The sequence below is a fragment of the Alligator sinensis genome, unplaced genomic scaffold (assembly GCF_000455745.1).
Source record: "Alligator sinensis unplaced genomic scaffold, ASM45574v1 scaffold215_1, whole genome shotgun sequence".
In the NCBI taxonomy this organism is placed as follows: domain Eukaryota; kingdom Metazoa; phylum Chordata; order Crocodylia; family Alligatoridae; genus Alligator; species Alligator sinensis.
The window spans coordinates 1232138-1251140 of NW_005842259.1; the positions used below are offsets into that span (position 1 = coordinate 1232138).

General features: G+C 42.4%; 1 protein-coding gene across 2 annotated transcripts in view; it reads left to right on the forward strand.

The window, feature by feature from the left end:
- The window catches only part of SLC25A17 (solute carrier family 25 member 17), a 50292-nt gene extending 32136 nt beyond the window's left edge, over positions 1-18156 (forward strand). For both annotated transcript variants that reach the window (XM_025208885.1, XM_025208886.1), the window contains exons 5-9: positions 1067-1183; positions 4382-4527; positions 7976-8071; positions 16642-16724; positions 17465-18156. In XM_025208885.1, coding sequence (XP_025064670.1) covers positions 1067-1183; positions 4382-4527; positions 7976-8071; positions 16642-16724; positions 17465-17612 — 590 coding nt within the window. In that variant the 3' untranslated portion in view covers positions 17613-18156. The remainder of the gene's footprint in view (positions 1-1066; positions 1184-4381; positions 4528-7975; positions 8072-16641; positions 16725-17464) is intronic.
- The last annotated feature ends 847 nt before the right edge of the window (positions 18157-19003 follow it).

A 19003-nucleotide genomic window follows, 5' to 3' on the forward strand; every position in this document is an offset into this window, starting at 1 on the left:
GAATCAGTAGTTTTTACCACTGTCAGCAAATAATGCAACCTGGAACTTCTAGTGCATACCTAATGAGTGAATTTAGAGCGCCTTTATCCAGCCTTCCCTTGTTCCTTTGCTGTTAGCAAAACTAGGTGGAAAGTATCTTAACAAAAGTACTAGTGCTGGTTTCTGAAACCTCTCAGTGGCAAAGTTGTCACATAACTTGTAATGGGGTGCATCTACATGTTCATCAATGCACCGTAGTTATGGCACATTAAGCTTAGTATTTGGATAACCATTTTTATGTAGCTTAATATTTTGCTATTAAGTATTATGCAGAAAAGCAGTAAAAGTTCACACACCATTTCTTCAAGGTATTTACACTTTTTAAGCTTTTGGGAGAGATCAGGGTAGCACACTTCCATTATATACACCCTGCCAGTGCCCTAAATTAAGAGATATCCCATCTACCATACAAGAGGAAGTTTGAAAAATAATATTATTTTAATATTTGGCATTTCTTTTATCTCTGAGTGAATGAATGAATGAATGAAAATGAAGTTCATGGCAGATCTTTGCAGAACATTGGTATACTTGGACATAGGAAAAGATCAAGATAAGTTTAGGTTAAAGAGAGATTTGAGTCCATGCATGCCCTTTGGAAGAAGCAAACTTGCTTTTTCTGCTGTGCTTGTTGACTTATATTCTGTCAACACTTAAAAATGATCATGTGGAAATCTGGTACGATGATTCTGTGCTTTTATTTGTTATTTTTTATTTTTTCTTATATCCAGGAAGCTTATCCTGGAATTTGTTTAACCTGAAGGACCTTAATCAATTGATTTAAGAACAAAACGACAGTATGGTCTTGGCTTGTTTTATGAGAAAAACCACAGAAACCATTTTCATTGGGAAGCTATACTATTCCCTTTGCTGTGTGTTAGCAGGGAAGAAGTAAAGAAACCAATGCCATTTCCCATGCAATGTGAATTGAGTTACTTTATATGCTGAAGTTAAGGAAAGAAAATACCTGCTTTTCTAGGTCCTGTTTTTAAAGCTCACTTTTCTCCATCTTCTGTTGTATTGGTATTAGGGGTTGTGAATGTGCTATTGACCACTCCACTTTGGGTTGTGAATACACGGCTGAAACTGCAGGGAGCAAAGTTTAGAAATGAAGAAATTGTACCAACAAACTACAAGGGCATTGTGGGTAAGTGCCTTCTGCAGTCATTTTTCTTACTAACTTTTATGTTGGTGGAAAAAAATACTGGCTTGATGCTTTCACGTGGGGTGGTATGACCTGCAAGCCTGCTGGTCTTGATTCCTTCTTGAACATTGGCAATACTCTCAGACCAGAATACTTGGGAAAAGATCCTCTGTGATGGGGGTTATTTGCTAATTCAGACAGGCCTCCTCTCCTGTGAAGTGCAGGAATCCCATAGCCCAGTGAGAACCAGCCATTTTGGCGCATATGCCACAAATTAGCCCTACCCCCACCTCTGGAGCCTCTCCAATACCTTTCCCAACTTGATCAGCTGCTCTGTTTACTGCTCCCTGCCTTATTTGCCCCTGCCTGCCTGTCCCTTCCCTGGTCTGCCATGTACCACACACAGAGGCTGTCTAAGCCACAGGTTGGCCATCCCTATCCTAGTCCTTCTTTAGGGACCTGTGTACTAGTTTAGGCAAGCTTACTGTCCTTGGATTCAGGAGCTTTACAGTCCCTTTCATAGATGTATGTGCTATAAGCTGGGCAGGGCTACTTCTTGGCTCAAGTGCTGCATGGCCTTTTTTCTGGAGCCGTGCCAATTCAGGTTATCTCTTGACTTTAAAATTGGCTTTTCACAACTGGCCTCTTTTCAGTTGAATTCTTCCAGTCCTGAATTTGGAGGATTCAGCAGACAATGGTCTTCCTGCTACTGTTTCTGTTGCAAGGAATGAGCCAGAGGATGTGGCTACACATGCCTATTAATGCACAGCAATAAACTCCTGAGTTAATTGCTCTGCAGTTTATTGTGCCTAGGATTGTAGCATGTTGAGCTGGGGCAGAGCAGCCCCCCGCCTGGTAGGGGTCTTGGGCTCAGTGTGCTGCGGAGGGGCTGGCTGGGACACAAGGGTGCTTCAATGTGGGGCCAACCAGTAGGCAGCCCCTGCACTGAAACACCTCCCTGCCCTAGCCAACCGGGGCAGCATCTACATGTGTACTGCTGCAGAGTTTTGTTTTTTTTACTCCGTAGCAGGATAGTACTTGTATTTATAAGCATTTGTATTTACAAGTACTATCCTGCTACAGAGTAAATTAATTTACTCCAGCCTAATAGGGGCACACATGTAGATGCCAAGATTGTTACAGTGCAGCTAATTAGTCTACTGCACAGTAAATGTCTCATGTAGACATACCTCCTTTCTCCCAGGATATGCCTGTCATTCACTAGGCCAGGGTAGGCAATGTTTTTTGGCCAGAGTGCCGAAAAACACCATGATGCCTACCTCGGAAGGTGCCAGAGTGCCGGCATGGCAGAAAAAAAAAATGAGGGCAAGGGGTACATGGCAGATTTGCCCTGCTTGTGCCTCTTGCCCCCCACCCAAAGCCTCTGCCCCCCCCAGGCCCCTTGCCCCTTGCCCCACACCCAAAGCCCCTGCATCCGAGCAGGGCTTGCAGCATCCCTGGCTGCCTGCTGGGAGCAGCCTGGGCTCCCAGCTGGCAGCAGCTCCCCAGAGCCAGGGCCAGCTGCAGCTGGAAGGCTCCAAACAGCTGTGCCGGGCTCTGGCATCAGCTCCACACTGGCGCGTGCAGGCGCGCCTCAGAGCAGGCGGTGGGAGCGGGGCCTGAGGCAGCGCAGCCCCAGTCTCTCCCCCGCTTCTGGCATGGAGGTGATGAGCCCGGCGCAGCTCTTTGCACTCTGCCTGCTGCTTGCTACAGCTGCCCAGAGCCCGGGCTGGCTACAAACAGCTGCGCCGGGCTCATCACCTCTGGCCCAGAGTGGGGGAGAGACTGGGGCTATGCTGCCTTAGCCCCCTCCCCCACCGCCCGCTCTGAGGTGCGCCTGCATTCACCAGTGCAGAGCTGATGCGGGAGCCCGGCACAGCTGTTTAGAGCCTCCAGGCTGCAGCCACCCCAGCTCTGGGGAGCTGCTGCCAGCTGGGATCCCCAGCTGCTCCCAGCAGGCAGCTGGGCGAAAGGGCCTCGGACCGCTCCCGGCCCGCACAACTGGCAGCAGCTACCCGGAGCCGGGGCTGGCTGTGGCGTGCCAAGCAAAATGGCCTCGCATGCCACGCTCGGCATGCGTGCCAGGGGTTGCCGACCCCTGCTCTAGGCCCTGAGATGCACCACATTTCTGGAACCGTAAAAGGTTTATGCCGGGGGTGTCAAAGATATGGTCACATCATCTGGTCCGTGGTGCTAGCCCTATGTCTCATGCTGACCCACAGACGGCATGTGGCGGGGATTGGACTGTCCAGGTATGCATGTCCCAGGATGCACTACACATAGCACTTGCACAGAGTCAGTCCAGCCCCCCTTACCACCACCCAGATGCTGGATCCAGCACTCATGGCACCTGCTCCAGTTGGTCCAAGGCAGGCACTATGAGCAGCACAGGTCCCAGACTGGCTAGAGTGGGTGCTGGATTTGGCACAGGCCAAGTGATCTTGTAACTGTGATCCAGAGTTATTAACTTAACAGCAGATTCTCTCCATAAGGATTTTGCATTCCAATTGATTGTTCTGATCTGTGCTTTTGAGTGGAGAAAGATCAAATTTTTAAACTTTCTGGGTTCCTGCTTCTTGAAACCCAATTACTTGTTAGAGGTGTTTCAGAATTGAGCCAACTGAAATATAGAAAATTAATTTTCATACTGTGTAGCTTGTTTGAGATTAGTTGGGGGTGGGGAAACAAATGGTTAAGTTTTGATTCTGCGTCTTAATTCTAGCATTGGCAGACATTGACTGAGAGATGGCATTTCCAGTCAGCTTCCAGTTAAAGGAGAGGGAGAGAGAGAGAAAGGTTAAGTGTACAATCATCTGCTATGTGGCCTGCTGGTTAAAATGAAATAGAAAACAGAACAGATCTCTGAATAGGGCTCATCTAGAAGAATGCTGTTAGCAGTAAGCATCTCAGAGATATTCTTATTCCAGAGATGTTAGGCCTATGTAAAAGAAGGAGAAAAGCTACACAATGTGATAGATTTTTTAAAATCTTTGTTCTATCCATCTTCGTCCCTGAATTTGCTGACTAGGTTGGAAGATGGAGAGCTTGCACCCCAAAGAGCAGTGCTGTGACTATCTGTTTCCCAATGTAATCCTAATACAGGGTGATACTCCAAATGTATAAATATTCTGACTGCTAAGGTCATGATTAATGCTCTGACAATTAAGGATTCTTATTGCATCTTTCCACCTTCCTTACCAGATGCTTTTCATCAGATAATACGAGATGAAGGGGTCCTGGCTCTGTGGAATGGTACCTTCCCCTCCTTGCTGCTGGTTTTCAATCCTGCCATACAGTTCATGTTCTATGAAGGTTTTAAGCGGAAGCTTTTGAAGAAGCAACAGCAGGTGAGATTAACAGGTTTAGAAGCCATAAGAGAAAGTTATGATCATTTAGCCTGACCTCTGCATAACATGGGATGCCTAATATTGGCAAATAATTTCTACATCAAGGCTTATACATCCTGAATTAGAACATGCCTTTAGAAACAGAGCCAGTCTTGATATAAAACTTAAAATGGGAGAGTCAACCCATCCCTAGGTAAGATGCTGCAGTGATGAATCACCATCACTTGTTTTAAAAAAAAAAGTACCTTAATGCTCAGTTTAATATAGCTTTCAACCACTGATTTTTGTTAAGTAGCTGTCAACTATAAGAGATCATTTCTGCATGTAAGTATTTTGTAGACCATGATCAATCCACCTCTTAACCTTTTCTTGGATATATTAAATATATTGAGCGTCTTAAGTCTCACTGTGAGACATGTTTTCTAGACCTTTAATCATTCTTACAGTTTTTTTCTGAACTTCCTCCAATTTTTCATCATCCCCTTTCAAGTGTGGACACCAGAACTGGACATAACATTCCAGTAATCGTCCCAGTAATGCTGTATGCAGAGGTAACATCACCTTCCTACTCCTACTTAATATTTTCCTTCTTCTGCATCCAAGTTTTGTTTGCCCTCTTAGATACAGCATCACACTTGGGAGCTCATCTTCATTTTGTTATTTGTCATTACCCCAGTGTTCTTTTCAGTATCATCACATTTCAGGATTCTCTCTCTCATCTTGTAAGTATAACTTACATTTTTTATTCTTAGACGTATGGCATTGCATTTTAATACAGCCCAGTGCATCTTACCAAGCAATCCAGGAAGGTGTGTATAGCGGCTGTATCCTCCATCATTATTTACTACTCCACAGTTGGTTTTGTGCTCTGTGCATGTTTTTTGTCATCTGCAAATTTAACCAGCAATAGTTTTATATTTTCTTTTAGAACATTGGCAAAGGTATTGAATAGCCCTGGTCCAAGAAAAAATACTGTTATCCACTTCTCCCTTTCCCACCAAGAGGAAGATGATGTCTTATTTATAATTATTTTTATGATCTATTCATCAGTCTTTAATATATTGAATATAGGGTACATTTTTTTTAGTTTTTATCAGAATGTTATTCAGATCTAAGTAAGTGCATTTCAGAATTGTCACCACGTTTATCTTTATGAATAATCAAATTTGTAATAGCATCGGGGAAGCAGTAATGGGTTTGTCTGACAAGGCCTATTTTCTTTAAAATCATGCTGAGTGGCATTAATTATGCTACCATTCTGTACAGATTGCATTGGAAAAATGAACCGCTTTATGATTTTGCCTTGGATTCATTTTACATTTAACTGTCCTAAACAACCAGCATGACTGTTTTACCTTTTTGAATATTGACACATCATCTTTTCTGCAGTCCTTTTGAACTTTTTTGCTATTCCAAACTTGGTTAGAATGAACATCAACATCAGAGCTTGGCCAAATCTTGTAATGCTCTTGAATGCAAATTATTTGGTCCTGCCAGCCTTAAAAGAATAATATTTTTTATTTCACGGGAAACCATTGAGGACATTAGAAGGTCTTACTTCTGAAAGCTATGAATACACCCTCCTGCTTTTTTCAAAATATAGCATGGAGATGCTCATTGGACACTTCAGGCTTTTTTGTGTTGTGACTGAGAACTTTATTATTTTTATTTAATGTTGGATCTCTACCATTGGTGGGATTTAATTTCTTCCTGATATACATGTTCTTATTGTTGTTAATCCCCCTGGCTATAGCATTATCATTAATACCTTTAGCTTTCCTTGACAGTTTTCTGCATTTTCTAACTCTATTTGTACTCCTTGCTATCCACTTCCTCATTTTTTCATTTGTTAGACATAATATTTTAATTAATATTTTTTACTTCTCCTTTTAACTGGGGTGTGATTTACTCTAAGAAGACCACTTACATGAATGTGGATTTGTTAGTTTGAGTATCTAAATAAGCAGTATTAAATAACCCCCATTCTCATTCATATTTTTGTTTAACTTTTTCTTCTCTCTCAGTGTTGCCCATACCTGTTTTCAGCATGCTGAAATCAGCTTTTTTTGATGCATTATGCTTGTGTGGTTGTGTGTGCATAGTAGAGATAGGGCCTATATTTTGTTTGCATATAATGGTAAACTAATTTGTGATCACTTGCAGCTAGGCAACTGTCAGTTTTCAGTTTAGCAATCAAGTTTATTTTAAACTATCAGAGTGAGGGAGTATATCATACTATTCCTAGATGGCTGCATTATGACTCTTATGTTTAATAAGTTTGTGCATAATCTTTGAAAACTCCAGGATTGCTTATCTAATGGCAATGCAAGGCCTCTAGTGCATGTTACCAAGAATGCCTCAGTTGTCAGATATCCAGGTTGTAGCCATATTGGGCTAGAGGTGAAAGGAATATAAAAGGCAGATAAATACAGTAAAAGCTTCCTTAACCGGCACCTTACAAGGTGGCACGTTCTATTAACCAGCATGCTGGCTTGTAAGGTAAAGTGAAACTGGAAATGCCCACTGAGGCACTTCCGGTTTCTGCGGGATCCCATGGCCTGGGGCAAAGCAGCCTGTGCTGCTGAGCCCCCACGACCTGGGGCATAGCGGGCTGCGTGGGGCCCGCCTCCGTGTCCTTTGGGGCCCGTGGGAGGGTTGGCAATGTGGCAGGAGAGTTGGTGATGCCGCGGGAGGGGCGGTGATGCCTCGGACACGGTGGGAGAAGCGACAGCCCAAACAGGCAAAGGCGCCTGTTTGGGCTGCTCAGTTAACCAACATATTTTGTTATCCAGTACCCACCATTTCCCATGGGTGCCAGATAACAAAGCTTTTGCTGTACAATAATTTGTTTGCAAATATCTACTTGGTCTAATAAAAGATATCACCTCTTCCAAGAGTTTTGATTCCTTTCAGTTGTCAGAGCGAGCGATCCTTAACCGACCTCCATTTGTGTGATGTTTCAGTTAGAGCATTGGTCCATAAGTTTCCAGTTTCCATTCTTCTGAATTATCAGTAACTAAAGCTTGCAAAGCTATGTGTAATGTAGAGTGCTGTCTTCTGCCCCGATCCAGTCATTCAACCCTTACCAACAGGTTTCAGCAATCCCAGTTACTCCCTATAAAGGTTGAAGGCCGCAAAAGCCTATGAATAGGGGTTGTTGGAAAACATGTCTCCATGTTAGCTATGTTTACTTGTGGCCTTGGGGTGATATTGTAGCTGTGATGGTCCAGGAATAAAGGGAGAGGTAAAGATGAAGGTGGTGACTTACTTGTAGTTTTGACCCTGAAAAGAGAGAAGTGCTGCAGACTTTGCTACTGAGGTTATGTGGAAGGTGCATGGATATTCTAGTGGTGGGCATCAGTATTTTAAAAACTCTAATACATAAAGTTATATAACTGGCCGATGTGTTTCTACATGCAAGTAACCCTTTCCTTAAACTTTTGAGCAGCTCACTTCTTTGGATGTGTTCATCATTGGTGCAGTAGCCAAAGCAGTTGCCACTACGATCACATATCCGATGCAGACAGTACAGTCAATTCTTCGGGTGAGTTTGTACTAACAATGTATCCAATTAACTTCAGGGAAGTCTGTATGAAATAGCTGGCCACATCAGGCATGATGGTTACTTAATATCGTGTGATCTATGGGTTGGCATTCACTTTCATGATAAATTGCTGGTTGCTTTACCTGTGGGCATTTTAAGTGGTGAGAACTTACAAAGTGGTACATCATTATTATTGTTATTATTTAGATTCATATCCTACTCATTTATGCATTGTTTTTCATAAAACTGCTGATTTAAGGTCTATATCATTTATATCTCTGAATATAGATTCATAGCTCTGAATATAAATAGAACAATGATCCTCAACCATGGTGCTGTATTTAAGGGTGCTGCAAAAAGTTACATGTGTCACAAGATAAACCCAGAGATTTCAAATAGGAATCCATAGTAACAAAAACATTTTGGCCTGTTCCTGAGTTTTTGCAACAGCAAAATTGTTCCATCTTTCCATAATCAAAAAATGAGAGAAAGCTAAGAGATGGCATTTACCAATGGGCTTTGAGTCTAATAAGGGTGTCCTGAGTTTGAAAAGGTTGAGAACCACTGAAATAGAAATAGGGGTTAGAAAGAAGGTAAAAATACTAGGGTAAAAAAGACCCTAGTTCAGATTGTCTCTAAATGACTAAACCAAAAAAAATGCAAATTGTATTAATTGGGTTTGCTAGATTCAGTCAGGCCACTATTGCTTGCTAGTAGTAGCTAGTATCTAATGAATCAGAGGAAAGTGAGCTCCCTCATTAACAAATGCACCTAAACAGATGCCCAAGATGCTACAGTAATTGGTGAAGTGATAGAGACACTTACAGGCAATCCCAGCTTAATGCTGTTTCACCTAGCGCTATTTCGCTATAATGCTCACTTGAAATTGATACCTGATTTCACTTAGCGCTCAGTGAGTTTCATTATAATGGTCATGGTTACCATCTTAGGTCATTAAAAACAATTACGGTCACCAGCTTGGGTCATCAAATACTTTCGGTTTTGCTTAACGCTCGTTTCACTTAATGCTTGGTTTTTCAGGAACCAATTAAGAGCGCTAAGCAGGAGTTGCATGTATTTTGATCCCTGCAAGCAATTTGTATACATCCTGCAGCAAGTAATATAATTATCTTAGTTTGGGTTGTTCAACTTGTTGATATTAGTAGCATAACAAAGCAGGTGGTTTTGATTTCAAATCAAAATTAATTAAATGGCTAACTTTTGAATGAGCGGGTAGCTTTGAGCTTTGATTAAAAACAAAGATTAAATAATTGTTTTGCATTTGCAATTTAATTTTGTCCTTGAAGCATGATTTATTCTCATTGGTTGGTAGTCATTAAAACATGTTGATAAATATAACTTTATATTACATTTGGCACTTTTCTTTGCTAATCAGGAGCCTACATTGTATCAATGGACATTTAAGCAACTATATACTGTATGATACATATGCAGATTTCTTTTGTCTGATAAGGGTATCTGATGCATTTCTTTACTAAATTATTTTTTTGCTTATGTATGTCATGCTCTTTAGATGGGTATTGGAATTAATTTAAATCCTGTTTCTGTACATTTTAACATATATTTTAATAAGCTTAAATGTACTGGATACGGTAGAAGAAATATTTGCCTTTTACAACTGACTTACTAACCAAAGGAAATGTTTTTAGTGAGGGAATTGAAATGATATATTTTGGTTACTATATTCAAGATTTTAGAATTCAGGTCTTTTTATAGACCTTATTTGATTCTTAGTTTAGAAATGGAAAAAAAAAGTTTCCTAATTAGCTTTTCCATTAATTAGTTATTGAAATAAATCAGCTTAATAAACTGAAAGGAAAAAGATATTATTTCTACTTCTGCAGAAGTGATTTCTGATGTTCGAATCTGCTTTAGTGCTTCAGCTGTCTCCAGGTTCGCTAGTTCAGTAGTTTTGATGCTGACAGGAAACGTACTGCTTTATATTTTATTTAAATTTTGAAATGGATCATAATTTTAGCTTTAATATATATTTATCATATTAAGTTTAATTTTAAATGGTCTTTTAGAAGAAAAATGCATATGAGTTGAATAGGCAGACAAGGTTCCTTGGGTAAATTTGATATCTTTTATTAGACCAGCCCAAATAGTTGGAGAATATTTATTAAGCAAGCTTTCGGGTTCAAAAACCCTTTGTCAGGCTAATGAGTTGAATACAAATTTGATTTTAAAAGAGATTTTTGCCCTACTATCTAAAACCAATATTATAAATAAAAGTATTTTGACTTCTGTTTACTTTATAAAGATGTGTTTCTAGTGTCTGAACATGCCTGTATGAAATAAAATCTTTTTATCCAACAAACCCAGTCCCCAAGTTCAGAGTCATGTTTGCTTACTCCAAGAGCAAAAATAAGTTTTTAGCACTGTAGAGCAGGGGCTGACACCATAAGACTCGCAAGCTTTGGGGATTGGGTCTTACCTGTTCTGTACCATGGCCCAGGCAGCAGGGAGAAGTGATAGCAGTAGCAGCAGTGGTTGTGCTCAAAGCACTGGCCTTACCTTAGACCTAAGATGGGTTGATCCAGGCTGCCACTGCTTCATTAAGAACTCAGCAGTTGTCTATTTAAGGCTTATACAAGGCAGGGGGATTGCATTAGCTCTATTTGGATTTAATTGCCTTGTGTTCACCCAGTACAGTTCTCTCAGAATTTATCTGCCAATTTTGCAAATTAGATGATCAGCTTTAACAGTGGATTAAGCCTGTTTTGGGATGAGTTAATCTAGACTTTTTTTTGTGGATATGTTGGTGTTTTGGATGATCTTTCCTGTATCTGCTATCATGCACTGCATTGCTTCACATCAAACTTTAGTTTACCTTTTGTGTGCCTTCTGCTGCTTGAAGTTGATCATTTACCTTGTGTCATTTCCAGCCTGTACCCCACTTACACATCTAATCCCTTTCAGCCTGTTAGCAGCCTTTGCCTTGTGGATCTAGTGCAGAAGTCATGCCTTTTTGTTTCCAGCCTTGGGAGAGGTTATCGTCTAGTCTTGTTTTATTAGCAGCCCTAGGACTACCAAGATCTAAGTGTTCGTTTAAAGCAAATTGAGAAGAAGGCTGTCTGCTGGAACATGTTTCAGTGCGATGACAAAGGAAAGGAGCTCTGGCAGATTTTATTTAAAAAGCAAAAGCAGCAAGACCTCTTGCAGCACTCCAAGTACTGCCCCAGCTGTCATTGAATGAAGGCTAGATTTTGGCCTAGTATCCTGTGGACCTTATTGACCATATCCAAAAGATCATGGATTCTGCAGAAAAGATTTCTCCAGGAAGCCCAGGTGTCTTTTTCATGCAAGAGCCATTAAGTGGATCCAGCATCAGAGGAAAGGGGGTGTAGCCATACTCACTTTGGCTGTGCAGTGCATGTGCAGCGAGTTCTCTGACCTCATCAGCTTGTCAGAGCAGTTCTGAAACCCAGGGGAAGAACACCACTGCTCCTGCCTCTCTTTTCCCTGTCACCAAATTTGGTAGTAGGCAAAGGGATGGAGGAGCAGGCAGCAGCAGCATTCACCCCCTGGGTTCCACTGACAAGCTACTGAGCTCAGAGTTTACTGTGCACGCCCCACGTAGCTGAAAGTGGTTGCAACTGCACCCCCTGCACTCTCCTGGATCTGCCCCTACAAGAGCCCAAAGTTAGACCCCAATGAAAAGATGTGCCTAGATTTCAGAAACTATGTGCAGGAAACCTCTGTCAGTTAAGTGTTAGGTGCTGTGTTTCTTTTCATTTGCATAGTTTTAACTCTTTATTCTGCATAACCAGCAGCAGTTGCCATTCTGGTAGGGCGAGATGTGCAGTAAGGCCTCTTTATGCCTATCCAGCTTCTATCCACTTCGCACCTGTAGTGTGCTCAGAAGTGGCCTCCAAGCTTGGTAGTGTGTGTGGTTTTATTGAATTCTTTGCATCTCTCCCCAGTTGAGCAAAAAAGGACTCCCCTTGCTCTCTTTCAGTTAACTATTACCCCACCCATTACTACATGTTCAAACTTGTGCCTGTGCTAGTAGAAGGTAAACTACCACAGCATTAATTTCTTTGAAGTATCAGAGTTTGATCTTCCCCCCCAGTCAGTCACTACTTGTCCCACCTGATCCAGTTTGATGGGTCAGACTGTGCTGTAGGCATGTTGGCTCACATGGCAGGCGCAGAGAAAGAAAACCATATAAAAAGTCTTTTTACTCTCAAGTGTAGTAATACCCTTAGCTTCCTACCACCCTGACAGTTTAAGGCAGGGGTTGGTAACCTTTTGCCACTGTGGGCCACAGCTTGTGACCCAGGCCCCTGCCAAGAACTTCAAATCTCCACCCCTGGAGTGCCTAAGATGCTTTTGCTTACTTAATACTAATCCTCATCCCCAATGGCAAATAGAGAGGGGGAAATCCTGTGGCAAGGGTAAGCACAAGAGAGAAGCAGGGAGGCCTGCAGAGGGGGCACTGAGGAGGGGATGGGCACCACAGTGTAGCTGCGTGCCTCTGATCCCCCCGCAGGTGGTCAACCCCTAGTTTAAGATTTAGTTTCCAAAATGGTACATTTTAAAAGGTGTCGATATGACAACAGGCGTTTTAACCAAGCTGCCGGTATGAACTGCATAAGTTCAGAACTATTATTACTCAAGTCTGTTTTGTTTGCTGTAGGCCTTGTGCCAGTCGCCCAGTGCTAAAAGAAATCACTAAGCGAAGATAGCGCTCTGCTTAGTGACCCTTGCTGTACTGTGGCTATCTTAGGGGTATCTGACATGCAGTGCTGCCTGCCCATCCACTTGCATGGTAGCTTTTGTGGTGCTCCATTCCAATGAATATCATTGCTGCATGGCTTTTTGGTTTGCCCTTTGTCATTCTGAATAAGACATTTTTTATGTTTTTGTTTGGTGATACAGTAACATTCTTCAAGGGATGCATGTGCAATCACTAGTGTGCCTCTTGGTGCGTCCCTCACTTGCCCAAATCAAAGCTTTAACTGCCCATGCCACTGATCCGCTGATGTGCAGTTAACCTGTTCCCCCAGCCCGCTACCTACCTATGATTATACTGAGCTTAGATATAAAAGGAGGAAAGAAGATGGAAAAAGCCTTACGATAGCTAAGCCACCCCAGCCTAAGAAGAGAGTATGGGGAAAAAGCAACATTTTATTATTGGTGTTGTGAGACTGAAATTAGTAAGTACAGCCATTCTTTCTCAGCTTCTGCTCCTGCTGTGCCATTGTCTCCACAGACAGGAGCATTATTGATTTAGAGAACTTGACAGAGTTTTTGCTCAGGAATAGGAAGATGAGATTTAAATGTTTGGGGACATGTGCAGAGTGCCAGAATGGGGCTCAGAAGCCAGAGGGGAGTATAGGAGAAGGTTTCTTTATGAGAGAAAGGGGGATAGACAATTCATAAGGAATTGTGTTGAGATAGAAGGTAGGGGCAAGCAGAAACATCTCTCGCAGTTGATGCAGAAGTGACCCACTTCGTGGAATCTTCCAGCGCAGACCCACAGTCCTGGCTAGCAACGCCCTACAACTTGCAGCGAGCAGTGCTTACTGAGAGCAGCAGTACATTTACCCAAGTTCCTGCTGCAGGGACTTCACACCTCCACCACGCTCTGAAACAGGAATGGGGAACACTGGGATGTTATCTTCACATCTGCAGCTACAAGCCAGAATTTCTTCTCTGGTCATTCTCTGCTCCAAAGCAAGGTTAACAAGTGGAATCCCAAACCTCCACATATTTGTGACCAGAATAGGGCAAACGTGTACGTAACACTTGAGGTAGCTGCAGTGTTGTTTGCTGTTTTATGGCATGGTTAATGTTCCATTGGTTTAAAGTTTGCACTGTGATGCTCAGTAAAGATTTATATGCAGTATCATAGAAAACGAAGGTTGGAAGGGACCTTAGGAGGTCATCTAGTCCAACACCCTGCCAGAGCAGAATCAGTTATATCATCCCAGCCAAGGCTTTCTCTAAAAACCTCCAAGGGTAGAGATTCCACAACCTGTCTGGTTAACCAGTTCCAGTGTTTTACTACCCTCCTAGTGAGAGTTTTTCTTAATATCTTACCTAAACTTCCTTGTACTTGGATGTTCAGTAAAAATTACTTTTTAATGAAGTTTCTGTAGATTAAAAAATACGTATGAATGAACATAATAAAGTGCCCTTTCATACATGTGGTGCATTGAGTGTAAAAACAACTAAGACAACCAAGCAACATTTCATTTTGTAAAACCCTTAGGCGCAGACTAATGAAATCTTCATGCAATGTAAAAAACTTTATTTCCGTGCTTTAGTTCAGTAGTTCTCAATCTTTTTAGACTCAGCATCCCCTTTGTTAGGCTCAAGGCACATTTCAGAAAATGCCAGCTCTTCACTTTCACTCTTTTTTTTGACTATGGAAAAATGCTAGAGCAATTCTTTCACTGTGAAGTCAGAAAGACCCCAGTAGGTTCCAAAATGTTTTTTTTGCTATGGATTCCTATTTGAAATCATGGGATTTGTCTTGTGAATCATGTAGGTATTTGCAGACATAACAGTGCTAATGTTGACTGGCACCCTACAGCACCTTTAAAAGGATCTTGGGGCAACCTGGTTGCGAATCACTGTTTAGTGTCTAGGTTTGAAGTAGGAGCATGTGACATCTGACCTTGTGGCCTTGATGAGTTTCTGCAGTGTGCAGAGGCAGTTTTTCTGGTTGTACATAAATGTAAAAGCTTGCACCTCTGCTTTCCACATGCTCATGAAGTATGCTCCCTTGTTGTCACAAATGGCATCCAGCCCTTCTGTTTCCCTTTCAGCCTTCCACGTAAACATGCTGATGTCATTTGCAAATCAAGGTACAATTAAACAGCTCCTTTCTCCTGTCCAAGAATCCAGTAAAATGCTGCATTACTCAGGGAAGCAGTGAATTAACTGGGTCTTGTACAATGACAGGAGAAATTGCCAAGCCCATTTATGTCCACAGTGGTCCTGGGAGCAGGAGTACCCTTTTCCTTTGAAGAAAATAAGCCTGAATTTTAAGGATTCTAGTGTCCAGGTCATTCACAGGTGCCCTTGTGTCCATGTATGTGAACTGTCCACAGTGATCACTCAAGTTTTGAAGCACTAGTGAGAGGCACTTTTTTGTGTGAGATGAATGCTGAAGTCTGGGGTGGGGAGTAAAAATTCACCCAAGGGCTCTCTCTGTGGTCTATGCAAACCCATCAGTAACTAAATATTGCCCAGTTTTGTCACCTGGAGGATTCCCATCAGTCACTACTAAACATTGCCTAGCTTTGTCACCTGGAGAATTGGCATTTCCTTCATAGCAACATGGGCCTCCAAAAACAATGGTTGCAAAGACTAATCTAGTAATACCAAAATGGTTAGCTATTGATTGGTAGTAATCAAGGGTGGTGAGCTTCCAGATGGTGAATGCTCTGAAATATATTTTTAACAAGTTGGTGCCATGCTGAGTGTATTGAGTCAAAGGGACATAAGTTGACATAGACTGGCCATGTCTACACAAGACACTGACATTTAGTTTTTGCACACACAAGTACTAAGCGACTGCCCAGTCATAGGAGTTATTGCACAGTAGCTTTCCCAAATAGCTTTTTGGTGACACTGACTGCACAGTAGCTCATTACTACTGCACAGTAGTGTTGTGTGACGCTTCGTGCCTTGCAATGCTATTGTACAGTAGTAATGAGCTACCGCACAGTTAGTGTCTCTTGTAGACACAGCCACTGTGTGGACATGATTATTTCTGTTAAGGTTTCATAAAAATGTACCTATGGAAAAATATTCTGCACAAACCTCTCTAAGCAGAGAAGCCATACGTTCCAGTTCCAGACTTCAGTTCTGGTCTTGGTTTTGCTCATGCACTTCTACCAATGATATTGGTCTGCACTGATATGAAGGCATAATCTGTTCTGCTGATGCACAAGTTGGAAGGAACTCAGTTTGACTTTCAGGTCCCAGATGAACCCTTCAGGATGTGTATAAAAATAATCTTGAATACTAGAGAGGCAAGAATGCTTGTGGGTGATATCTTTTATTGGACCAACTATATGGTTGGGATAGACATAGGCAAGCTTTTGGGGTATCACAGGACCCTTCCTCAGACCTCTGGAAGAGAAGCAGACACAGCAGAGCTAAGTAGCAGATGGTACAAAAGCTTGTATAAAATTCCATGTGTAAATAAGCAGGCAGGATAGATGCGATGAAAGTATAGATGCATCTTGAATATTGGAATGGTTTAAATTGAGTGATTGAAAGCTAACTGACAACACTGTAATGCTTTTTCAGGGGCTGAACTGGGCTATAAAATCAATGAAATTTCACATGTAGCAAATGCATGCAATTTTAATGGAGGTATAAAATCTAATAAAATTAACTTCAGTAAAAGTGTTAACCATACTGATGCATTGACTGACATCTTTGAGAGCATAATTAATCCTGGAAATGATCATTTTAGTGGTGTCTTCATATCTTACCTATTCATTAGGATTCTCAAACTGGCAGTGGGAGTATGGCTAAGAGGAATTTCAACAAATGATCAACTGTTCCTTTCTTTTCCCTTTCAGTTTGGACGACACCGATTGAACCCAGAAAATCGGACACTAGGCAGTCTTAAGAATGTTCTCCACATTCTGCGACAGAGAGTAAAGTGAGTTTTCCATTTCGTAACCTTAATTAATGCTTCACATGCACAAATAAAAAGATTGGGGGTGTCTTAAATACACTGACAGGCTTGGGTTGGACCTGACCCTATTTGTTTCAACCTACTTGAATTCATAACTCAGCTCCACCTCTCTCTTGTAGAGTATTGCAAAACAAGTACAAGGAAGTGAGAAACCACTAGCAAAGCAAATATATGCATGTCAGCCAGTGTGAAGTACATCTGTAGGCAGTAGCTCATTCACTCCCTTAGAAAAAAGTTTAGTTTTTTTGCATGCAGTGCCTATCCTCTCTGCGACGGGGAAGGAGACAAGAGAAGCTCAATTTAACTTCTAGCTTTACTTAGATACATGATGTGTCAGTAGTTGCTGGAGGTCACTTGTTTTAGGAACATTAATTAGCTGGTTGCTCAACCTGTGTGAAATGAATATAAGTGTAGTTTCTAAAGGGCAAATACCTGCATTGTAATTGCTTTCCTTGCTGACAGTCTGCATTGAAACGAAATAATTGAGTATATTGTGGAGACTGACTTACCTTTCCAAACCAAGGGTGTAATACATTCATGTGAGTTTGTGCATGTGGGAAGTATAACCTACTCTACTCGTGCCTTAACTGTTTCTCAGGGATAGATGAAGAAGGTCAGTCTGCAGAGCTATCAATCTGGCACTTCTCATGTGTACCCTAGTGTCTTTGAGAAAACTTCTTACATCTGTCCAACCTGTTTCTTAGGCGTTTTGGCTTAGTGGGACTCTACAAAGGACTTGAAGCGAAGCTTTTGCAGACTGTCCTCACTGCTGCACTTATGTTCCTAGTCTACGAGAAACTGACTGCTGCTACTTTCACAGTCATGGGATTAAAGAAGTCACAGAAGCACTGAGAGTGACCCCTGCTGCACAGTGAGCATGAAAAGAAAAAATGAGGGCCTGGGAGGGGACTCCAACACCTTGGGGAAAAGCTGAGGCACTGGGGAGATCCCCTCATCTCTAAAGCCACCTCCTCTTCACTGCTCCCTATGCTTATTGAAGCTATTTCAGAAACTATCTGAGGAGAGCTTTGGAACACAGTCTGGTAGGATTTGCTGCCATCCCTTTCTGGGATTGTTTGTTTACTTTCTTGACCTTGTCTGGACCAATTGGGTTATCAATTTAATGGAAAGATTATTTTAAACACCTGCAGTTATTTTAATTTCTAAATGATTTGGTTGGCCTTTTGGGGGGGAAATAGGTGCTTCCTACTGTAGTTCACTTTCTTTCCTTCCCCCACCCAGTTGCCCTCAGCTGTCCTCCCTCCCTCACTGTCTTTGCTATTGGGAGCAGCAGGAACTTGATTTTGTGTAATTCTCTCTGCAAGGTGTTCGTTTCACTTGATATTTGGTTCATTAAAATGAATTCATGTGGAAACAGGCTTTTGGCATAGTTTTCATTTACTATCTGATTTTTTTTTTTCCTGGCAGAGGATGATGAGATGCTGTTCCAAATATCGAGGGGTGAAACCTGGGAGCGGTTAAAATGTTGCTTCCCAAAGACTGCATCTGCTGCTTTCTGAATGCTTTAGCAAACTTGGAACCCAAACGCTGGCTCTCTGATAATGGCAGCACAACTGTCTGCTTAAAGTTGCGCCCCACACCATGCAGACTGTTCTGTCTAGTATGGGGGTGCTCAACATTTTGGCCCCACAGGCCAGGTGAGTGGCATGACGCTGGTCCACAGACTGAATTGGAGCCTGTGTTGCCTCCACTGGCCCTGCATGCCTGAATTGGGCCCTACGCTGCATCTGCATGCTGGGATATGGCTCCTTGTCACATCTGCCCAACCCTGTGTACTGGGCTTGGGCCCTATGTGCAGAGATTGGGCTGTAGTGCCCCCCCTACCTCTGTGCACTGGGATCAGGCCCCACACCACCCTGTGCACCTGATCTAGCGCAGAGGGCCATGGCCCATGGGGACCAAGTCTGGACCACAGGCTGGGGGTTGAGCACCCCTGGACTAATATGTTAGTTCAGATCAGTTCATTTGTGGTTCTCAACCTTTCAGGGTTGTGGTACCCTACCTCTACTTTTTTGAATGTGGCAGCATCCCCAGCTGAGAACCACTGTTGCTGCCTCAGCTTTCCTTAATGTTGCTCAGCCGCATACTGCTGCGTCCAAATGAAAATGCCTCATGGGCTTCTGCACAGCTAGCCTGGAAAGGGCTGTGCCATGTCTGCGCGCTCCCTTGTTTTACAGCTTTCCAACTGCTGAGTAGCCCTACTTGGTCTGATGCCCCTTACG